At 51.7% G+C, this 20,488-nt stretch overlaps 1 protein-coding gene across 1 annotated transcript in view; it reads left to right on the plus strand.

Annotated features, from left to right (window-relative positions):
• The window catches only part of rfx6 (regulatory factor X, 6), a 106,391-nt gene extending 88,103 nt beyond the window's left edge, over positions 1-18,288 (plus strand). Inside the window, exons 17-21 of the mRNA XM_030087368.1 lie at positions 3,317-3,614; positions 4,688-5,025; positions 7,284-7,388; positions 7,503-7,712; positions 18,155-18,288. Coding sequence (XP_029943228.1) covers positions 3,317-3,614; positions 4,688-5,025; positions 7,284-7,388; positions 7,503-7,712; positions 18,155-18,288 — 1,085 coding nt within the window. The remainder of the gene's footprint in view (positions 1-3,316; positions 3,615-4,687; positions 5,026-7,283; positions 7,389-7,502; positions 7,713-18,154) is intronic.
• Positions 18,289-20,488: the final 2,200 nt, after the last annotated feature.

Here is a 20,488-nt window from a genome sequence, read left to right on the forward strand (position 1 = left end):
TCCCTTCCTGCCTGTGTGTTTGAGCTTTCCTCCTCGTGGTGCTGCTCAGAGAGGCAGAGAGGCAGCCCCTCCCACCGAGAAAACGCTCTGTTTCCCACGTTCACGTCACACGGTGAAGATGGCTCCCCTGAAGGGTCTGGAGAGTCTGGAGGGTCTGGAGGGTCTGAAGAGTCTGAAGGGTCTGGAGGGTCTGGAGGGTCTGGAGAGTCTGAAGGGTCTGGAGGGTCTGGAGGGTCTGAAGAGTCTGAAGGGTCTGGAGAGTCTGAAGGGTCTGAAGGGTCTGAAGGGTCTGGAGAGTCTGAAGGGTCTGAAGGGTCTGAAGGGTCTGGAGAGTCTGGAGGGTCTGGAGGGTCTGGAGGGTCTGAAGGGTCTGGAGGGTCTGAAGGGTCTGGAGGGTCTGGAGGGTCTGGAGGGTCTGAAGAGTCTGAAGGGTCTGGAGGGTCTGAAGAGTCTGGAGGGTCTGAAGAGTCTGAAGGGTCTGGAGGGTCTGGAGGGTCTGGAGGGTCTGGAGGGTCTGAAGAGTCTGAAGGGTCTGGAGGGTCTGGAGAGTCTGAAGAGTCTGAAGGGTCTGGAGAGTCTGAAGGGTCTGAAGGGTCTGAAGGGTCTGGAGAGTCTGGAGGGTCTGGAGGGTCTGGAGGGTCTGAAGAGTCTGAAGGGTCTGGAGAGTCTGAAGGGTCTGAAGGGTCTGAAGGGTCTGGAGAGTCTGGAGGGTCTGGAGGGTCTGGAGGGTCTGAAGGGTCTGGAGGGTCTGAAGGGTCTGGAGGGTCTGGAGGGTCTGGAGGGTCTGAAGAGTCTGAAGGGTCTGGAGGGTCTGAAGAGTCTGGAGGGTCTGAAGAGTCTGAAGGGTCTGGAGGGTCTGGAGGGTCTGGAGGGTCTGGAGGGTCTGAAGAGTCTGAAGGGTCTGGAGGGTCTGGAGAGTCTGAAGGGTCTGGAGGGTCTGAAGGGTCTGAAGAGTCTGAAGGGTCTGGAGGGTCTGGAGGGTCTGGAGGGTCTGGAGGGTCTGAAGAGTCTGAAGGGTCTGGAGGGTCTGGAGGGTCTGAAGAGTCTGAAGGGTCTGGAGGGTCTGGAGAGTCTGAAGGGTCTGGAGGGTCTGAAGAGTCTGAAGGGTCTGGAGGGTCTGGAGAGTCTGAAGGGTCTGGAGGGTCTGGAGAGTCTGAAGGGTCTGAAGGGTCTGGAGGGTCTGAAGAGTCTGAAGGGTCTGGAGGGTCTGGAGAGTCTGAAGGGTCTGGAGGGTCTGGAGGGTCTGAAGGGTCTGGAGGGTCTGAAGGGTCTGGAGGGTCTGGAGGGTCTGGAGAGTCTGAAGGGTCTGAAGGGTCTGGAGGGTCTGGAGGGTCTGAAGGGTCTGAAGGGTCTGGAGGGTCTGGAGAGTCTGAAGGGTCTGAAGAGTCTGAAGGGTCTGGAGGGTCTGAAGGGTCTGAAGGGTCTGGAGGGTCTGGAGAGTCTGAAGGGTCTGAAGAGTCTGAAGGGTCTGGAGGGTCTGGAGAGTCTGAAGGGTCTGAAGGGTCTGGAGGGTCTGGAGGGTCTGAAGGGTCTGGAGGGTCTGGAGGGTCTGAAGGGTCTGAAGGGTCTGAAGAGTCTGAAGGGTCTGGAGGGTCTGGAGAGTCTGAAGGGTCTGAAGGGTCTGGAGGGTCTGGAGAGTCTGAAGGGTCTGAAGGGTCTGGAGGGTCTGGAGGGTCTGAAGGGTCTGAAGGGTCTGAAGAGTCTGAAGGGTCTGGAGGGTCTGAAGAGTCTGAAGGGTCTGGAGGGTCTGGAGAGTCTGAAGGGTCTGGAGGGTCTGGAGGGTCTGAAGAGTCTGAAGGGTCTGGAGGGTCTGGAGAGTCTGAAGGGTCTGGAGGGTCTGGAGAGTCTGAAGGGTCTGAAGGGTCTGGAGGGTCTGAAGGGTCTGAAGAGTCTGAAGGGTCTGGAGGGTCTGGAGGGGCTGAAGAGTCTGAAGGGTCTGGAGGGTCTGGAGAGTCTGAAGGGTCTGGAGGGTCTGGAGAGTCTGAAGGGTCTGGAGGGTCTGAAGAGTCTGAAGGGTCTGGAGGGTCTGGAGGGTCTGGAGAGTCTGAAGGGTCTGGAGGGTCTGAAGGGTCTGAAGGGTCTGGAGGGTCTGAAGAGTCTGAAGGGTCTGGAGGGTCTGGAGGGTCTGAAGGGTCTGAAGGGTCTGGAGGGTCTGGAGGGTCTGGAGGGTCTGGAGGGTCTGAAGGGTCTGGAGGGTCTGAAGAGTCTGAAGGGTCTGGAGGGTCTGGAGGGTCTGCGCTTGGTGAGTTTCTCACAGGAAAAGATGTTTTTGCATGTGGAGAAGCTAGAGCTAAAGAGCTAAAGCTAGCTAGCGTATTTGTTTTGAAGCTCTGATTGGTTGAAGTAGCTGTCAGTCAAAGTCCACAGGGGGAGAGGCGGGATTCAGTGAAACAGAGCGTTTTCTCTTCCAGGTTTCAGAATTAGCCCCAGAAAATCTTTTATTTCACACAAAATGACTTTTCCTTAGTGCCAAAAATAAACTATGACCATGTTAATGCCATTTCCAGGGTTTGGACGAGCTAAAAAAGCAGGATACAGGTCCTTTAAGATGGGAAGAAGGGAGGGGGTGTTGGTTTAGAAGGTGGGTGAGGGTGGAATAACAGTGGGTCGTGGGGTGGAGAAGGGTGAGGGAGGAAGGCGGTGGGCTTGGGGGCGAGGGAAGAAAAATGTGGGTCGAAGATAGGTGGTTCAGTAGAGACGAGGGAGGGTGGACATGGGTGGGAGGTTTAATAGGAGGGTGTGGGAGAGGGAGGTATTTTAAGTTATTTATTTATTGTTATATGTGCAAATGATTTTAAATTGGATTTGTTATATTTTAATAAGGGATGGAGAGTGTTGTGTTGCTGAATGAATGTGGTGTGTGGACGGTTGGTTTGACCCATGGCTGCAATCCTATGTTTTGTAAAGTCTGTGCACAATATTGTACATTTGCTGTAATTTTAAAATGCATTGTCCCCTTTCAAATAAATAAAATACAAATACAAATGGTTTTTAGGTAATGGATGGAGCATGATTGAATGGTAGAGTGATGGATGGATGGATGGATAATGGATGGATGGATGGATGGATGGATAATGAATGGATGGATGGATGGTTAGATAATGGATTGATTGAATGGATGGAGGATGGTGTATGGTTGGAGGATGGATGGCGGTAATGGTTTTTAGGTATTGGATGGAGCATGGTTGAATGGTTGAGTGATGGATGGATGGATGGATGACCTTTTCTCTTTTTTCACATGTTTTAAGTGTCCCTGGATGAAAGAACCCTGGTGGTACCGTCACTGATTCTCTTTGCCCTCCTCTTTGTCTCTCAGGTACTCACCTGGACTTGTCTCAGGTTCACGGCCCCCTCATGACGCCTCCCATCTCCCCTGCAGCTTTAGTGCACCGAGGCTCTGTTATCAACCAGGGACCAATGGCAGGGAGGCCCCTGGTATCCTCCTCCTCCTCCTCCTCCACCTCCACCTCCTGCCTCTCCTCCCTCAGTGTGGCCCAGCCCGGACCCTGCTCCTCTTACCCAGAAACCCTGGTCCACTACTTACCTCAGACCAGGCCCACTTATTTTCCTCCGGCCAGTGGATCCTCTATCCCGAGCTACAACACAGCTCTCAGGTCAGCCATGATTGATCCATGGAACAACGATTTATTTGGCTGGTTGATTAATTTATTTATGTGTTTCAGTGGTTGTTTGGCTGGTTTGTTGGTTGGTTGAAGGGTCCATTAGTCACTCTGTTGTTTGGTTGGTCAGTTGGCCAGATGGTTGGTCCGTTGGTTGGTTGCCTGGAAGGTTGGTCACTCAGTCGATGGGTCACTGGGTCAGTCGCTTGATGGGTTGGTCACTCAGTCGGTCAGTTGATTAATCAGTCAGTCAGTTGGTTGTTAGGTTTATCGGTCAGTCCATTGGTCGTTTGGTACATTGGTCTGTTGGTGTGTTGGTTGGTCGCTTGATTGGTGGGTTTGTCTGTTGCTCAGTCAGTTGGTCACTCGGCTGGTCAGTCAGTTGGTCTGTTGGTCAATCAGTCGGTAGGTCAGTCTGTTGATCAGTCAGTTGGTAAATCCATCGGTCCGTTGGTCAGTTGGTCCATTGGTTCATTGGTCGGTCAGTGGGTTCATTCTTCTCCAGGTAGTTGGTCAGTAAAGCAGGTCCTTTGGTTAGTCAGTCAGTCCATTGGTCAGTCAGTCAATCAGTTGGTCCATTGGTTTGTCGGTCAGTCAGTTGGTCCATTGGTTTATTGGTCAGTCAGTCAGTCATTTGGTCCTTTGGTTCCTTGGTCAGTCGGTCTGTTGGTCAATCAGTCAGTTGGTCAATTGATTCGTTGGTCAGTCGGTCCATTGGTCAGTCAGTCAGTCAGTTGGTCCATTGGTTCTTTGGTCAGTCAGTTGGTCCATTCTTCTCTCAGTTAGTTGGTTAGTCAGCAGGTCCTTTGGTCAGCCAGTCAATCAATTGATCCATTAGTTTGTCGGACAGTCAGTCCATTGGTCACTCAGTCAGTCAGTCAATCAGTTGGTCCATTGGTTTTTAAGACAGCCGGTCCATTGGTCAGTCAGTCATTCAGTCCCTTGGTTTGTCGGTCAGTCAGTCAGTTGGTCCATTGGTTCGTTGGTTAGTCGGTCCATTGGTCAGTCGATCAACATATTAATGTATCTCCTCATGAAGTGAAATTGGATTTATTTTCCTGTTTCAGGCTTCAGAACCAGAATCCTTGTGGTTCTTACATCCAGTCCCAGTCTTCCTCTCTGGGATGCCCCCCGTCTCGTTACCCCTCCTTCAGTGAGCAGCAGCTGAATAAAGAGTTCTACGGCCCTCACCCTGCAGCTGCACACCCCCCTGTGGGCGGGTCCACCTGCTCGCCGGCAGCGTACGGCTCTGCGGTCCAACCCACATCCGGCTACCCTTCAGACTCTGACCTGGTTCAGACTGAACAGGGACTGGACTCTCAGAGTCTGGACTCATCAGAGGCGTTCGGCTTCATGGGGACGGAACTGAACCTGGGCGGTGGGTGTCAGGGCCAGACATATGGCGGTAAGAAACGCCTCCCACTCCCCCTTCCCAGTGTATACCAGCCTTCTTCCCTCAGGCTTCTGTGTTCTGTCATCAGTGTTCCTTTGTCTCTCTCTCATCCTGCATCTTTGTGTTTTGGACTTTCTGGAATCTTGGATCAGGTTTTGCCTCTTTGGTTTGTTCTGCTTGAGATCCTGGTTTTCCTGATTGATCCGGTGTGGAACCAGTTTTTGGCCCGAGCTCTGCTCATGGTCTGTGCTTTGGACACCTTTGCTTGGATTTCAATAATAATCAATAATCACTTCAATAATCAATAATCTCAAACTCAGCTTCCTATGTGAGTCTGCGTTTGGGTTCTCCTCGGTTCTTAACAGTGAAGTGGAACCCCATAAAGAACTCAGTGGACTCATAGTGCACCTGGCAATGGCGGCACAGGAATGCCGTCTCGCCGAGCAGGAATCAGACCTGCAGGAGGTCTTCTCCCGGTACCGGGGCGTCACAGAGTGCCTTGAGTGCCACCAGCTCGGAGAATGGGCCTCCTTTGCTCCTGGGGCTGCCCCCGCCGCCTGGACGCCTCCTCTGCCCCGCCCTGCTCCACTGCTCCAAGTCTTCCTCTCCCGTCTGACGAGGAGCATGGAACCCTGGACCACGGAGGACTAGGACTCTCCTGTCAGTCCCTGCAGACCCTTTCCAGGAGTCTCACCTGGGATTACCAGAACAGGTTTTTGGGCATCAGGGTGTCCCTGGCACTCGGGAAGCTCCAGCAGATGGCTCATCACATGGTGGATTCCGCCCGTGAGTTCCAGGCCTTGGCGGTTAAGAGGAACTGGGACCTCAGCAGACTCGCCGACCTGGTGCAGAACCTCCTGTCCATACTGGTCCTCCCAGAAAACCTGGATGACCTGATCGCTGTTGCTTCCCAGATGATCAAGAGACTGTTTGACAGCAGAAAGGTACGTCTGCACAGTCAGACCCTCGCGGTACCGCTCGGCACAGTCAGACCCCCGCGGTACCGCTCGGCACAGTCAGACCCCCGCGGTACCGCTCGGCACAGTCAGACCCCCGCGGTACCGCTCAACACAGTCAGACCCCCGCGGTACCGCTCGGCACAGTCAGATCCCCGCGGTACCGCTCGGCACAGTCAGACCCCCGCGGTACCGCTCAACACAGTCAGACCCCCGCGGTACCGCTCAACACAGTCAGACCCCCGCGGTACCGCTCAACACAGTCAGACCCTCGCGGTACCGCTCAACACAGTCAGACCCCCGCGGTACCGCTCAACACAGTCAGACCCCCGCGGTACCGCTCGGCACAGTCAGACCCCCGCGGTACCGCTTGACACAGTCAGACCCCCGCGGTACCGCTCGGCACAGTCAGACCCCCGCGGTACCGCTCGACACAGTCAGACCCCCGCGGTACCGCTCAACACAGTCGGACCCCCGCGGTACCGCTCGGCACAGTCAGACCCCCGCGGTACCACTCGGCACAGTCAGACCCCCGCGGTACCGCTTGACACAGTCAGAGCCTCGTGGTACCGCTCGGCACAGTCAGACCCCCCGCGGTACCGCTTGACACAGTCAGACCCCCGCGGTACCGCTCAACACAGTCAGACCCCCGCGGTACCGCTTGACACAGTCAGACCCCCGCGGTGCCGCAAGGCACAGTCAGACCCCCGCGATACCACTGATCAGTCAGCTCGGCACAGTCAGACCCCCATGGTACCGCTTGGCACAGTCAGACCCCCCGCGGTACCGCTGATCAGTCAGCTCGGCACAGTCAGACCCCCATGGTACCGCTTGGCACAGTCAGACCCCCTGCGGTACCACTGATCAGTCAGCTCGGCACAGTCAGACCCCCTGCGGTACCACTGATCAGTCAGCTCGGCACAGTCAGACCCCCAAGGTACCGCTTGGCACAGTCAGACCCCCCACGGTACCGCTTGGCACAGTCAGACCCCTGCGGTACCTCTTGGCACAGTCAGACCCCCACGGTACCACTTGGCACAGTCAGACCCCCCGCAGTACCACTCCAAGGGGGACCGTGATGGTGAGGACGATGGTTACGACGACATTGACAGCGACTGTGATGACTCCCTGGACTCTCCATGTCCCTTCCCACTAGAGCAGGTGGTGATGGGGTGGTCTCAGTCCCAGACCTCCAGGGACGTGGTCTGGCCTACAGTGGTTCTTGAATTCTCTTCATCTTCCAACGGTCTAAACAAAAGAGCATCAACTTCAAAAAGCAAACAAGCTCAGCTCCAAACTGCTGTTCTGCCTCAGGTTACTATGGCGGTGGTGGTGGCTATGGCAACAGCGGTGGTGGCGGCGGCAGCAGCTATGGCGGCAGCGGCAGTGGCAGCTGTGGCGGCAGCAGCAGCTATGGCGGCAGCGGCGGCGGCAGCAGCTGTGGCGGCAGCGGCGGTGGCAGCAGCTGTAGCGGCAGCTGTTGTGGCGGCAGCGGCGGCGGCAGCAGCTGTGGCGGCAGCAGCAGTTATGGTGGCAGCGGCGGCGGCAGCAGCTGTGGCGGCAGCTACGCCGATGGCTCACGGCTGGTGGAGCAACACGTGTCGGTCATCAGCACCGTGGGAAACCTCCGCCCGTTTAACTCCACCTACTCTGAGGTCCACGATCCGCTCAACATTCTGGACGACCGCGGCAGGAAGGCGGCGGGAGGCTTCTTCAGCGAGGCGCACAGCGGAGCAGTACCAGGTTTGATCCCCGCTATCCAAGCAGCAGCACACTTTATTTACTCCGTGTGGATCACCGTGATGACACGGGGACGATTCTCTGAGCCAATCACAGTCTGCAACGTGGCCACGCCCACAAACAGAACCTGGGGCACCTGGGTTTAAAACACCAAGGAACAGAGACCGAGAAACACAGCTCCAGGTTGTTTTCTCTCTGGGAAACACAAACATGTCAGGAGAGTCCAGACGAGTCGAGTCCAGGAAATAAAAGTCAACAAGAGTGGAGACGAATGGAATAGAGACGAGTGGAATAGACGAATGGAATAGAGACGAGTGGAATAGAGACGAGTGGAATAGAGACGAGTGGAATAGACGAATGGAATAGACGAGTGGAATAGAGATGAATGGAATAGACGAGTGGAATAGAGATGAATGGAATAGAGACGAGTGGAATAGAGACGAGTGGAATAGAGACAAGTGGAATAGACGAATGGAATAGAGACGAGTGGAATAGAGACGAGTGGAAGAGAGACGAGTGGAATAGAGACGAGTGGAATAGACGAATGGAATAGAGACGAGTGGAATAGAGACGAGTGGAATAGAGACGAGTGGAATAGAGACGAGTGGAATAGAGACGAGTGGAATAGAGACGAGTGGAATAGAGACGAGTGGAAGAGAGACGAGTGGAATAGAGACGAGTGGAAGAGAGACGAGTGGAATAGAGACGAGTGGAATAGACGAATGGAATAGAGACGAGTGGAATAGAGACGAGTGGAATAGAGACGAGTGGAATAGAGACGAGTGGAATAGAGACGAGTGGAAGAGAGACGAGTGGAATAGAGACGAGTGGAATAGAGACGAGTGGAATAGAGACGAGTGGAATAGAGACGAGTGGAAGAGAGACGAGTGGAATAGAGACGAGTGGAATAGAGACGAGTGGAAGAGAGACGAGTGGAATAGAGACGAGTGGAATAGAGACGAGTGGAATAGAGACGAGTGGAATAGAGACGAGTGGAATAGAGACGAATGGAATAGAGACGAGTGGAATAGACGAGTGGAATAGAGACGAGTGGAATAGAGACGAGTGGAATAGAGACGAGTGGAATAGAGACGAGTGGAATAGAGACGAGTGGAATAGACGAGTGGAAGAGAGACGAGTGGAATAGAGACAAGTGGAAGAGAGACGAGTGGAATAGAGACGAGTGGAATAGAGACGAGTGGAAGAGAGACGAGTGGAATAGAGACAAGTGGAAGAGAGACGAGTGGAATAGAGACGAGTGGAATAGAGACGAGTGGAAGAGAGACGAGTGGAAGAGAGACGAGTGGAATAGAGACGAGTGGAATAGAGACGAGTGGAATAGAGACGAGTGGAAGAGAGACGAGTGGAATAGAGACGAGTGGAATAGAGACGAGTGGAAGAGAGACGAGTGGAATAGAGACGAGTGGAATAGAGACGAGTGGAATAGAGACGAGTGGAATAGAGACGAATGGAATAGAGACGAGTGGAATAGACGAGTGGAATAGAGACGAGTGGAATAGAGACGAGTGGAATAGACGAATGGAATAGAGACGAGTGGAATAGAGACGAGTGGAATAGAGACGAGTGGAATAGAGACGAGTGGAATAGAGACGAGTGGAATAGAGACAAGTGGAAGAGAGACGAGTGGAATAGAGACGAGTGGAAGAGAGACGAGTGGAAGAAAGACGAGTGGAATAGAGACGAGTGGAATAGAGACGAGTGGAATAGAGACGAGTGGAATAGAGACGAATGGAATAGAGACGAGTGGAATAGACGAGTGGAATAGAGACGAGTGGAATAGAGACGAGTGGAATAGACGAGTGGAATAGAGACGAGTGGAATAGAGACGAGTGGAATAGACGAGTGGAATAGAGACAAGTGGAAGAGAGACAAGTGGAATAGAGACGAGTGGAATAGACGAGTGGAATAGAGACGAGTGGAATAGAGACGAGTGGAATAGACGAATGGAATAGAGACGAGTGGAATAGACGAGTGGAATAGAGACGAGTGGAATAGAGACGAGTGGAATAGAGACAAGTGGAATAGACGAGTGGAATAGAGACAAGTGGAAGAGAGACAAGTGGAATAGAGACGAGTGGAATAGACGAATGGAATAGAGACGAGTGGAAGAGAGACGAGTGGAATAGAGACGAGTGGAAGAGAGACGAGTGGAAGAAAGACGAGTGGAATAGAGACGAGTGGAATAGAGACGAGTGGAATAGAGACGAGTGGAATAGAGACGAATGGAATAGAGACGAGTGGAATAGACGAGTGGAATAGAGACGAGTGGAATAGAGACGAGTGGAATAGACGAGTGGAATAGAGACGAGTGGAATAGAGACGAGTGGAATAGACGAGTGGAATAGAGACAAGTGGAAGAGAGACAAGTGGAATAGAGACGAGTGGAATAGACGAGTGGAATAGAGACGAGTGGAATAGAGACGAGTGGAATAGACGAATGGAATAGAGACGAGTGGAATAGACGAGTGGAATAGAGACGAGTGGAATAGAGACGAGTGGAATAGAGACAAGTGGAATAGACGAGTGGAATAGAGACAAGTGGAAGAGAGACAAGTGGAATAGAGACGAGTGGAATAGACGAATGGAATAGAGACGAGTGGAAGAGAGACGAGTGGAATAGAGACAAGTGGAAGAGAGACGAGTGGAATAGAGACGAGTGGAAGAGAGACGAGTGGAATAGAGACAAGTGGAAGAGAGACGAGTGGAATAGAGACGAGTGGAAGAGAGACGAGTGGAAGAGAGACGAGTGGAATAGAGACGAGTGGAATAGAGACGAGTGGAAGAGAGACAAGTGGAATAGACGAATGGAATAGAGACGAGTGGAATAGAGACGAGTGGAAGAGAGACGAGTGGAATAGAGACGAGTGGAATAGACGAGTGGAATAGAGACGAGAGGAATAGAGACGAGTGGAATAGAGACGAGTGGAATAGAGACGAGTGGAATAGAGACGAGTGGAATAGAGACGAGTGGAATAGACGAGTGGAATAGAGACGAGTGGAATAGAGACGAGTGGAATAGAGACGAGTGGAATAGAGACGAGTGGAATAGAGACGAGTGGAAGAGAGACGAGTGGAATAGAGACGAGTGGAAGAGAGACGAGTGGAAGAGAGACGAGTGGAATAGAGACGAGTGGAAGAGAGACGAGTGGAATAGAGACGAGTGGAAGAGAGACGAGTGGAATAGAGACGAGTGGAAGAGAGACGAGTGGAATAGAGACGAGTGGAAGAGAGACGAGTGGAATAGAGACGAGTGGAATAGACGAATGGAATAGAGACGAGTGGAATAGAGACGAGTGGAATAGAGACGAGTGGAATAGAGACGAGTGGAATAGAGACGAGTGGAATAGAGACAAGTGGAATAGACGAGTGGAATAGAGACAAGTGGAAGAGAGACAAGTGGAATAGAGACGAGTGGAAGAGAGACGAGTGGAATAGAGACGAGTGGAAGAGAGACGAGTGGAATAGAGACGAGTGGAAGAGAGACGAGTGGAATAGAGACGAGTGGAAGAGAGACGAGTGGAAGAGAGACGAGTGGAATAGAGACAAGTGGAAGAGAGACGAGTGGAATAGAGACAAGTGGAAGAGAGACGAGTGGAATAGAGACGAGTGGAAGAGAGACGAGTGGAATAGAGACAAGTGGAAGAGAGACGAGTGGAATAGAGACGAGTGGAAGAGAGACGAGTGGAAGAGAGACGAGTGGAATAGAGACGAGTGGAATAGAGACGAGTGGAAGAGAGACAAGTGGAATAGACGAATGGAATAGAGACGAGTGGAATAGAGACGAGTGGAATAGACGAATGGAATAGAGACGAGTGGAATAGAGACGAGTGGAATAGAGACGAGTGGAATAGACGAGTGGAATAGAGACGAGAGGAATAGAGACAAGTGGAAGAGAGACGAGTGGAATAGAGACGAGTGGAATAGACGAATGGAAGAGAGACGAGTGGAAGAGAGACGAGTGGAATAGAGACGAGTGGAATAGAGACGAGTGGAATAGACGAATGGAATAGAGACGAGTGGAATAGAGACGAGTGGAATAGAGACGAGTGGAATAGACGAGTGGAATAGAGACAAGTGGAAGAGAGACGAGTGGAATAGAGACGAGTGGAATAGACGAGTGGAATAGAGACAAGTGGAAGAGAGACGAGTGGAATAGAGACGAGTGGAATAGACGAATGGAATAGAGACGAGTGGAATAGAGACGAGTGGAATAGAGACGAGTGGAATAGACGAGTGGAATAGAGACAAGTGGAAGAGAGACGAGTGGAATAGAGACGAGTGGAATAGACGAATGGAATAGAGACGAGTGGAAGAGAGACGAGTGGAATAGAGACAAGTGGAAGAGAGACGAGTGGAATAGAGACGAGTGGAATAGAGACAAGTGGAATAGACGAGTGGAATAGAGACAAGTGGAAGAGAGACGAGTGGAATAGAGACAAGTGGAAGAGAGACGAGTGGAATAGAGACGAGGAATAGAGACGAGTGGAATAGAGACGAGTGGAATAGAGACGAGTGGAAGAGAGACAAGTGGAAGAGAGACGAGTGGAATAGAGACAAGTGGAAGAGAGACGAGTGGAATAGAGACGAGTGGAATAGAGACGAGTGGAAGAGAGACGAGTGGAATAGAGACGAGTGGAAGAGAGACGAGTGGAAGAGAGACGAGTGGAATAGAGACGAGTGGAATAGAGACGAGTGGAATAGAGACGAGTGGAAGAGAGACAAGTGGAATAGACGAATGGAATAGAGACGAGTGGAATAGAGACGAGTGGAAGAGAGACAAGTGGAATAGACGAATGGAATAGAGACGAGTGGAATAGAGACGAGTGGAATAGACGAATGGAATAGAGACGAGTGGAATAGAGACGAGTGGAATAGACGAATGGAATAGAGACGAGTGGAAGAGAGACAAGTGGAATAGACGAATGGAATAGAGACGAGTGGAATAGAGACGAGTGGAATAGACGAATGGAATAGAGACGAGTGGAATAGAGACGAGTGGAATAGAGACGAGTGGAATAGACGAGTGGAATAGAGACAAGTGGAAGAGAGACGAGTGGAATAGAGACGAATGGAATAGAGACGAGTGGAAGAGAGACGAGTGGAATAGAGACGAGTGGAATAGAGACAAGTGGAATAGACGAATGGAATAGAGACGAGTGGAATAGAGACGAGTGGAATAGAGACGAATGGAATAGAGACGAGTGGAAGAGAGACGAGTGGAATAGAGACGAGTGGAATAGAGACAAGTGGAATAGACGAATGGAATAGAGACGAGTGGAATAGAGACGAGTGGAATAGACGAATGGAATAGAGACGAGTGGAATAGAGACGAGTGGAATAGAGACGAGTGGAATAGACGAGTGGAATAGAGACAAGTGGAAGAGAGACGAGTGGAATAGAGACGAGTGGAATAGACAAATGGAATAGAGACGAGTGGAATAGAGACGAGTGGAAGAGAGACGAGTGGAATAGAGACGAGTGGAAGAGAGACGAGTGGAATAGAGACGAGTGGAATAGAGACGAGTGGAATAGACGAATGGAATAGAGACGAGTGGAAGAGAGACGAGTGGAATAGAGACAAGTGGAAGAGAGACGAGTGGAATAGAGACGAGTGGAATAGAGACAAGTGGAATAGACGAGTGGAATAGAGACAAGTGGAAGAGAGACGAGTGGAATAGAGACAAGTGGAATAGACGAGTGGAATAGAGACGAGTGGAAGAGAGACGAGTGGAATAGAGACAAGTGGAAGAGAGACGAGTGGAATAGAGACGAGTGGAATAGAGACAAGTGGAGAGAGACGAGTGGAATAGAGACAAGTGGAAGAGAGACGAGTGGAATAGAGACGAGTGGAAGAGAGACGAGTGGAATAGAGACGAGTGGAAGAGAGACGAGTGGAAGAGAGACGAGTGGAATAGAGACGAGTGGAATAGAGACAAGTGGAAGAGAGACGAGTGGAATAGAGACAAGTGGAAGAGAGACGAGTGGAAGAGAGACGAGTGGAAGAGAGACGAGTGGAATAGAGACGAGTGGAATAGAGACGAGTGGAATAGAGACGAGTGGAATAGACGAATGGAATAGAGACGAGTGGAATAGACGAATGGAATAGAGACGAGTGGAATAGAGACGAGTGGAATAGACGAATGGAATAGAGACGAGTGGAATAGACGAATGGAATAGAGACGAGTGGAATAGAGACGAGTGGAAGAGAGACAAGTGGAATAGACGAATGGAATAGAGACGAGTGGAATAGAGACGAGTGGAAGAGAGACAAGTGGAATAGACGAATGGAATAGAGACGAGTGGAATAGAGACGAGTGGAAGAGAGACAAGTGGAATAGACGAATGGAATAGAGACGAGTGGAATAGAGACGAGTGGAATAGAGACGAGTGGAATAGAGACAAGTGGAATAGACGAGTGGAATAGAGACAAGTGGAAGAGAGACGAGTGGAATAGAGACAAGTGGAATAGACGAGTGGAATAGAGACGAGTGGAAGAGAGACGAGTGGAATAGAGACAAGTGGAAGAGAGACGAGTGGAATAGAGACGAGTGGAATAGAGACAAGTGGAAGAGAGACGAGTGGAATAGAGACAAGTGGAAGAGAGACGAGTGGAATAGAGACGAGTGGAAGAGAGACGAGTGGAATAGAGACGAGTGGAAGAGAGACGAGTGGAAGAGAGACGAGTGGAATAGAGACGAGTGGAATAGAGACAAGTGGAAGAGAGACGAGTGGAATAGAGACAAGTGGAAGAGAGACGAGTGGAAGAGAGACGAGTGGAAGAGAGACGAGTGGAATAGAGACGAGTGGAATAGAGACGAGTGGAATAGAGACGAGTGGAATAGACGAATGGAATAGAGACGAGTGGAATAGAGACGAGTGGAATAGACGAATGGAATAGAGACGAGTGGAATAGAGACGAGTGGAAGAGAGACAAGTGGAATAGACGAATGGAATAGAGACGAGTGGAATAGAGACGAGTGGAAGAGAGACAAGTGGAATAGACGAATGGAATAGAGACGAGTGGAATAGAGACGAGTGGAATAGAGACGAGTGGAATAGACGAGTGGAATAGAGACAAGTGGAAGAGAGACGAGTGGAATAGAGACGAGTGGAATAGACGAATGGAATAGAGACGAGTGGAATAGAGACGAGTGGAATAGACGAATGGAATAGAGACGAGTGGAATAGAGACGAGTGGAATAGAGACAAGTGGAATAGACGAATGGAATAGAGACGAGTGGAATAGAGACGAGTGGAATAGAGACGAGTGGAAGAGAGACGAGTGGAATAGAGACAAGTGGAAGAGAGACGAGTGGAAGAGAGACGAGTGGAATAGAGACGAGTGGAAGAGAGACGAGTGGAATAGAGACGAGTGGAATAGAGACGAGTGGAATAGACGAATGGAATAGAGACGAGTGGAAGAGAGACGAGTGGAATAGAGACAAGTGGAAGAGAGACGAGTGGAAGAGAGACGAGTGGAATAGAGACGAGTGGAATAGAGACGAGTGGAAGAGAGACGAGTGGAATAGAGACGAGTGGAATAGACGAATGGAATAGACGAGTGGAATAGAGACGAATGGAATAGAGACGAATGGAATAGAGACGAGTGGAATAGAGACGAGTGGAATAGAGACGAATGGAATAGAGACGAGTGGAATAGACGAGTGGAATAGAGACAAGTGGAAGAGAGACGAGTGGAAGAGAGACGAGTGGAATAGAGACGAGTGGAATAGAGACGAGTGGAAGAGAGACGAGTGGAATAGAGACGAGTGGAATAGAGACGAGTGGAATAGAGACGAGTGGAATAGACGAATGGAATAGACGAGTGGAATAGAGACGAATGGAATAGAGACGAGTGGAAGAGAGACAAGTGGAAGAGAGACGAGTGGAAGAGAGACGAGTGGAATAGAGACGAGTGGAATAGAGACGAGTGGAAGAGAGACGAGTGGAAGAGAGACGAGTGGAATAGAGACGAGTGGAATAGACGAATGGAATAGACGAGTGGAATAGAGACGAATGGAATAGAGACAAGTGGAAGAGAGACGAGTGGAAGAGAGACGAGTGGAATAGAGACGAGTGGAATAGAGACGAGTGGAAGAGAGACAAGTGGAAGAGAGACGAGTGGAAGAGAGACGAGTGGAATAGAGACGAGTGGAATAGAGACGAGTGGAAGAGAGACGAGTGGAATAGAGACAAGTGGAAGAGAGACGAGTGGAAGAGAGACGAGTGGAATAGAGACGAGTGGAATAGAGACGAGTGGAAGAGAGACGAGTGGAATAGAGACGAGTGGAATAGACGAATGGAATAGACGAGTGGAATAGAGACGAATGGAATAGAGACGAATGGAATAGAGACGAGTGGAATAGACGAATGGAATAGAGACGAGTGGAAGAGAGACGAGTGGAATAGAGACGAGTGGAATAGAGACGAGTGGAATAGACGAGTGGAATAGAGACGAGTGGAAGAGAGACGAGTGGAATAGAGACGAGTGGAATAGAGACGAGTGGAATAGACGAATGGAATAGAGACGAGTGGAATAGAGACGAGTGGAAGAGAGACAAGTGGAATAGACGAATGGAATAGAGACGAGTGGAATAGAGACGAGTGGAATAGAGACGAATGGAATAGAGACGAGTGGAATAGACGAGTGGAATAGAGACAAGTGGAAGAGAGACGAGTGGAATAGAGACGAGTGGAATAGAGACAAGTGGAATAGACGAATGGAATAGAGACGAGTGGAATAGAGACGAGTGGAATAGAGACGAGTGGAAGAGAGACGAGTGGAATAGAGACGAGTGGAATAGACGAATGGAATAGAGACGAGTGGAATAGAGACGAGTGGAATAGAGACGAGTGGAAGAGAGACGAGTGGAATAGAGACGAGTGGAATAGAGACGAGTGGAATAGACGAATGGAATAGAGACGAGTGGAAGAGAGACGAGTGGAATAGAGACGAGTGGAATAGAGACAAGTGGAATAGACGAATGGAATAGAGACGAGTGGAATAGAGACGAGTGGAATAGAGACGAGTGGAAGAGAGACGAGTGGAATAGAGACGAGTGGAATAGAGACGAGTGGAATAGACGAATGGAATAGAGACGAGTGGAAGAGAGACGAGTGGAATAGAGACAAGTGGAAGAGAGACGAGTGGAAGAGAGACGAGTGGAATAGAGACGAGTGGAAGAGAGACGAGTGGAATAGAGACGAGTGGAATAGAGACGAGTGGAATAGAGACGAGTGGAAGAGAGACGAGTGGAATAGAGACGAGTGGAATAGACGAATGGAATAGAGACGAGTGGAAGAGAGACGAGTGGAATAGAGACAAGTGGAAGAGAGACGAGTGGAATAGAGACGAGTGGAATAGACGAATGGAATAGAGACGAGTGGAAGAGAGACGAGTGGAATAGAGACAAGTGGAAGAGAGACGAGTGGAAGAGAGACGAGTGGAATAGAGACGAGTGGAAGAGAGACGAGTGGAATAGAGACGAGTGGAATAGAGACGAGTGGAATAGACGAATGGAATAGAGACGAGTGGAAGAGAGACGAGTGGAATAGAGACAAGTGGAAGAGAGACGAGTGGAATAGACGAATGGAATAGAGACGAGTGGAAGAGAGACGAGTGGAATAGAGACAAGTGGAATAGAGACGAGTGGAATAGAGTCGACACCTGCAGAGGAAACATGACCGTACTGGAAGTTTTCCGACCTCGAAATCAGAATAAAGAAGGTAAAGTAGATTTTACAACTTGGAAATTTCAAGACGACTGGAACAGAGAACATCCCTGTTTGACCTGATGGTCCGGCCTGACCTGGATCTGACCTGATGATCCGGTCTGACCTGAGGGTCCGGTCTGACCTGGGTCTGACCTGGATCTGACCTGACGGTCCGGTCTGACCTGGATCTGACCTGACGGTCCGGTCTGACCTGGATCTGACCTGACGGTCCGGTCTGACCTGGATCTGACCTGACGGTCTGGTCTGACCTGGATCTGACCTGACGGTCTGGTCTGACCTGGATCTGACCTGACGGTCCGGTCTGACCTGGATCTGACCTGACGGTCTGGTCTGACCTGGATCTGACCTGACGGTCTGGTCTGACCTGGATCTGACCTGAGGGTCCGGTCTGACCTGGATCTGACCTGAGGGTCCGGTCTGACCTGGATCTGACCTGACGGTCCGGTCTGACCTGGATCTGACCTGACGGTCCGGTCTGACCTGGATCTGACCTGACGGTCTGGTCTGACCTGGATCTGACCTGACGGTCCGGTCTGACCTGGATCTGACCTGACGGTCTGGTCTGACCTGGATCTGACCTGAGGGTCCGGTCTGACCTGGATCTGACCTGACGGTCTGGTCTGACCTGGATCTGACCTGACGGTCTGGTCTGACCTGGATCTGACCTGAGGGTCTGTTTCTTGTGCTCAGGTCCCTGTTTGTTCGGGCTGCCGTCTCCATTCGCCTCGCAGGACAGCCTGATGCTGCAGCAGCGTGGGACGGTGTCCTCCGACCTGCTGCCTCCCATCAACACTGTCTTCATGGGGACAGGAGGTGGACAGTGATGGAGGGACCTGCAGGAACAGTCCCAGAGACCTGCAGGAACAGGAACACTCCCCCAGAGACACTTCCTGTTTGAATCATGTCAGAATAAAAGCATCTGGAAAGAAGGGAAAGTGAAATGTTTGGTGTCTCCTGGTTTGAAGCTGCTGGAAAATAAAAGTCTGATAAGCTTTTTCTGTGAAGAATTTTATTGTGAAGGAGCCAAGATCGCCTCCTCCTCCTGTTCCTCCTCCTCCTCCTCCTCCTCTTCCTCCTCTCCTCCTCTCCTCCTCCTCCTCCTCTCCTCCTCTCCTCCTCCTCCTCCTCTCCTGCTCCTCCTCCTCCTCCTCCTCCTCCTCCTCCTCCTCCTCCTCCTCCTCCTCCTCCTCTCCTCCTCCTCCTCTTCTCCTCCTCTCCTCCTCCTCCTCCTCTCCTCCTCCTCCTCCTCCTCCTCCTCCTCCTCCTCCTCCTCCTCTCCTCCTCCTCCTCTCCTCCTCCTCCTCCTCTCCTCCTCCTCCTCTCCTCTCCTCCTCCTCCTCTCCTCCTCCTCTCCTCCTCCTCTCCTCCTCCTCTCCTCCTCCTCCTCCTCCTCCTCCTCCTCCTCCTCCTCTCCTCCTCCTCCTCCTCTCCTCCTCCTCCTCTTCTCCTCCTCTCCTCCTCCTCCTCCTCTCCTCCTCCTCTCCTCCTCCTCTCCTCCTCCTCTCCTCCTCCTCCTCCTCCTCCTCCTCCTCCTCTCCTCCTCCTCCTCCTCTCCTCCTCCTCCTCTTCTCCTCCTCTCCTCCTCCTCCTCCTCTCCTCCTCCTCCTCCTCCTCCTCCTCCTCCTCCTCCTCTCCTCCTCCTCCTCTCCTCCTCCTCCTCCTCTCCTCCTCCTCCTCTCCTCCTCCTCTCCTCCTCCTCTCCTCCTCCTCTCCTCCTCCTCCTCTCCTCCTCCTCTCCTCCTCCTCTCCTCCTCCTCTCCTCCTCCTCCTCTCCTCCTCCTCCTCCTCCTCTCCTCCTCCTCTCCTCCTCCTCCTCTCCTCCTCTCCTCCTCCTCTCCTCCTCCTCTCCTCCTCTCCTCCTCCTCCTCTTCTCCTCCTCCTCTCCTCCTCCTCTCCTCCTCCTCTCCTCCTCCTCTCCTCCTCCTCCTCTCCTCCTCCTCTCCTCCTCCTCTCCTCCTCCTCTCCTCCTCCTCTCCTCCTCCTCTCCTCCTCCTCCTCTCCTCCTCCTCCTCTCCTCCTCCTCTCCTCCTCCTCTCCTCCTCCTCTCCTCCTCTCCTCCTCCTCTCCTCCTCCTCTCCTCCTCTCCTCCTCCTCCTCTTCTCCTCCTCTCCTGCTCCTCCTCTCCTCCTCCTCCTCCTCTCCTCCTCCTCCTCCTCTCCCCCTCCTCCTCCTCTCCTCCTCTCCTCCTCTCCTCCTCTCCTCCTCCTCCTCTCCTCCTCCTCCTCCTCCTCCTCCTCCTCCTCTCCTCCTCTCCTCCTCTCCTCCTCTCCTCCTCCTCCTCTCCTCCTCCTCTCCTCCTCTCCTCCCCCTCCTCCTCCTAACAGATGGCTTCATCAGTGAATCTCTGAATCAACATTGGAGCAGAAAACAACAGAAGGTCAGAGCAAAGAGAGAGAGAATGTTTAACTAGAGGCAGTGTGTGTGTGTGTGTGTGTGTGTGTGTGTGTGTGTACATGTTAATGTGTTGTCAGTGCAGTTCCTCGTGTGTCCACCAGATGTCAGCAGAGTTATAGTAGAAAAAAGAATGAAAAATAAAAAAACGGAAGAAAAAACTGACTGAAGAAAGATAAATGGAGAGAATCAAAGAAAGAGTCCCAGAACCTTTAGAACCGTCTGACTTTCCTCACTTCCTGTCCACAGTTCTCAGTCTCTGGGATCCAGAACACTTTGCATCGTCGCCGTGGAAACCATTGGGTTTCCGCTGTTTCGTGATGTGACTTTATTCACTTTCACTCTCCAGACGTCCTTCACTTCTCCATGAGAGGAGCAGAACCAGGAGAGAACCCGGGAAGAACTCGGGACAGAACCCAGTCCGGGTCTGATGATGTGGGCCTCGGAGTCCCTGATGGGGGGCAGAGTCTCTAATACAGGTCTGCTGTCCTCACCCTTCCATCTGAGTCAGTGGCCGACCCTCCATGAGGAGGAAGGTTCTCCGGTCCCCTCAGAGCCTGGCGGTTCTCCGGCCCCCTCAGAACCTGGCGGTTCTCCGGTCCCCTCAGAGCCTGGCGGTTCTCCGGTCCCCTC

The sequence above is a fragment of the Salarias fasciatus genome, unplaced genomic scaffold (assembly GCF_902148845.1).
Source record: "Salarias fasciatus unplaced genomic scaffold, fSalaFa1.1, whole genome shotgun sequence".
NCBI lineage: Eukaryota > Metazoa > Chordata > Actinopteri > Blenniiformes > Blenniidae > Salarias > Salarias fasciatus.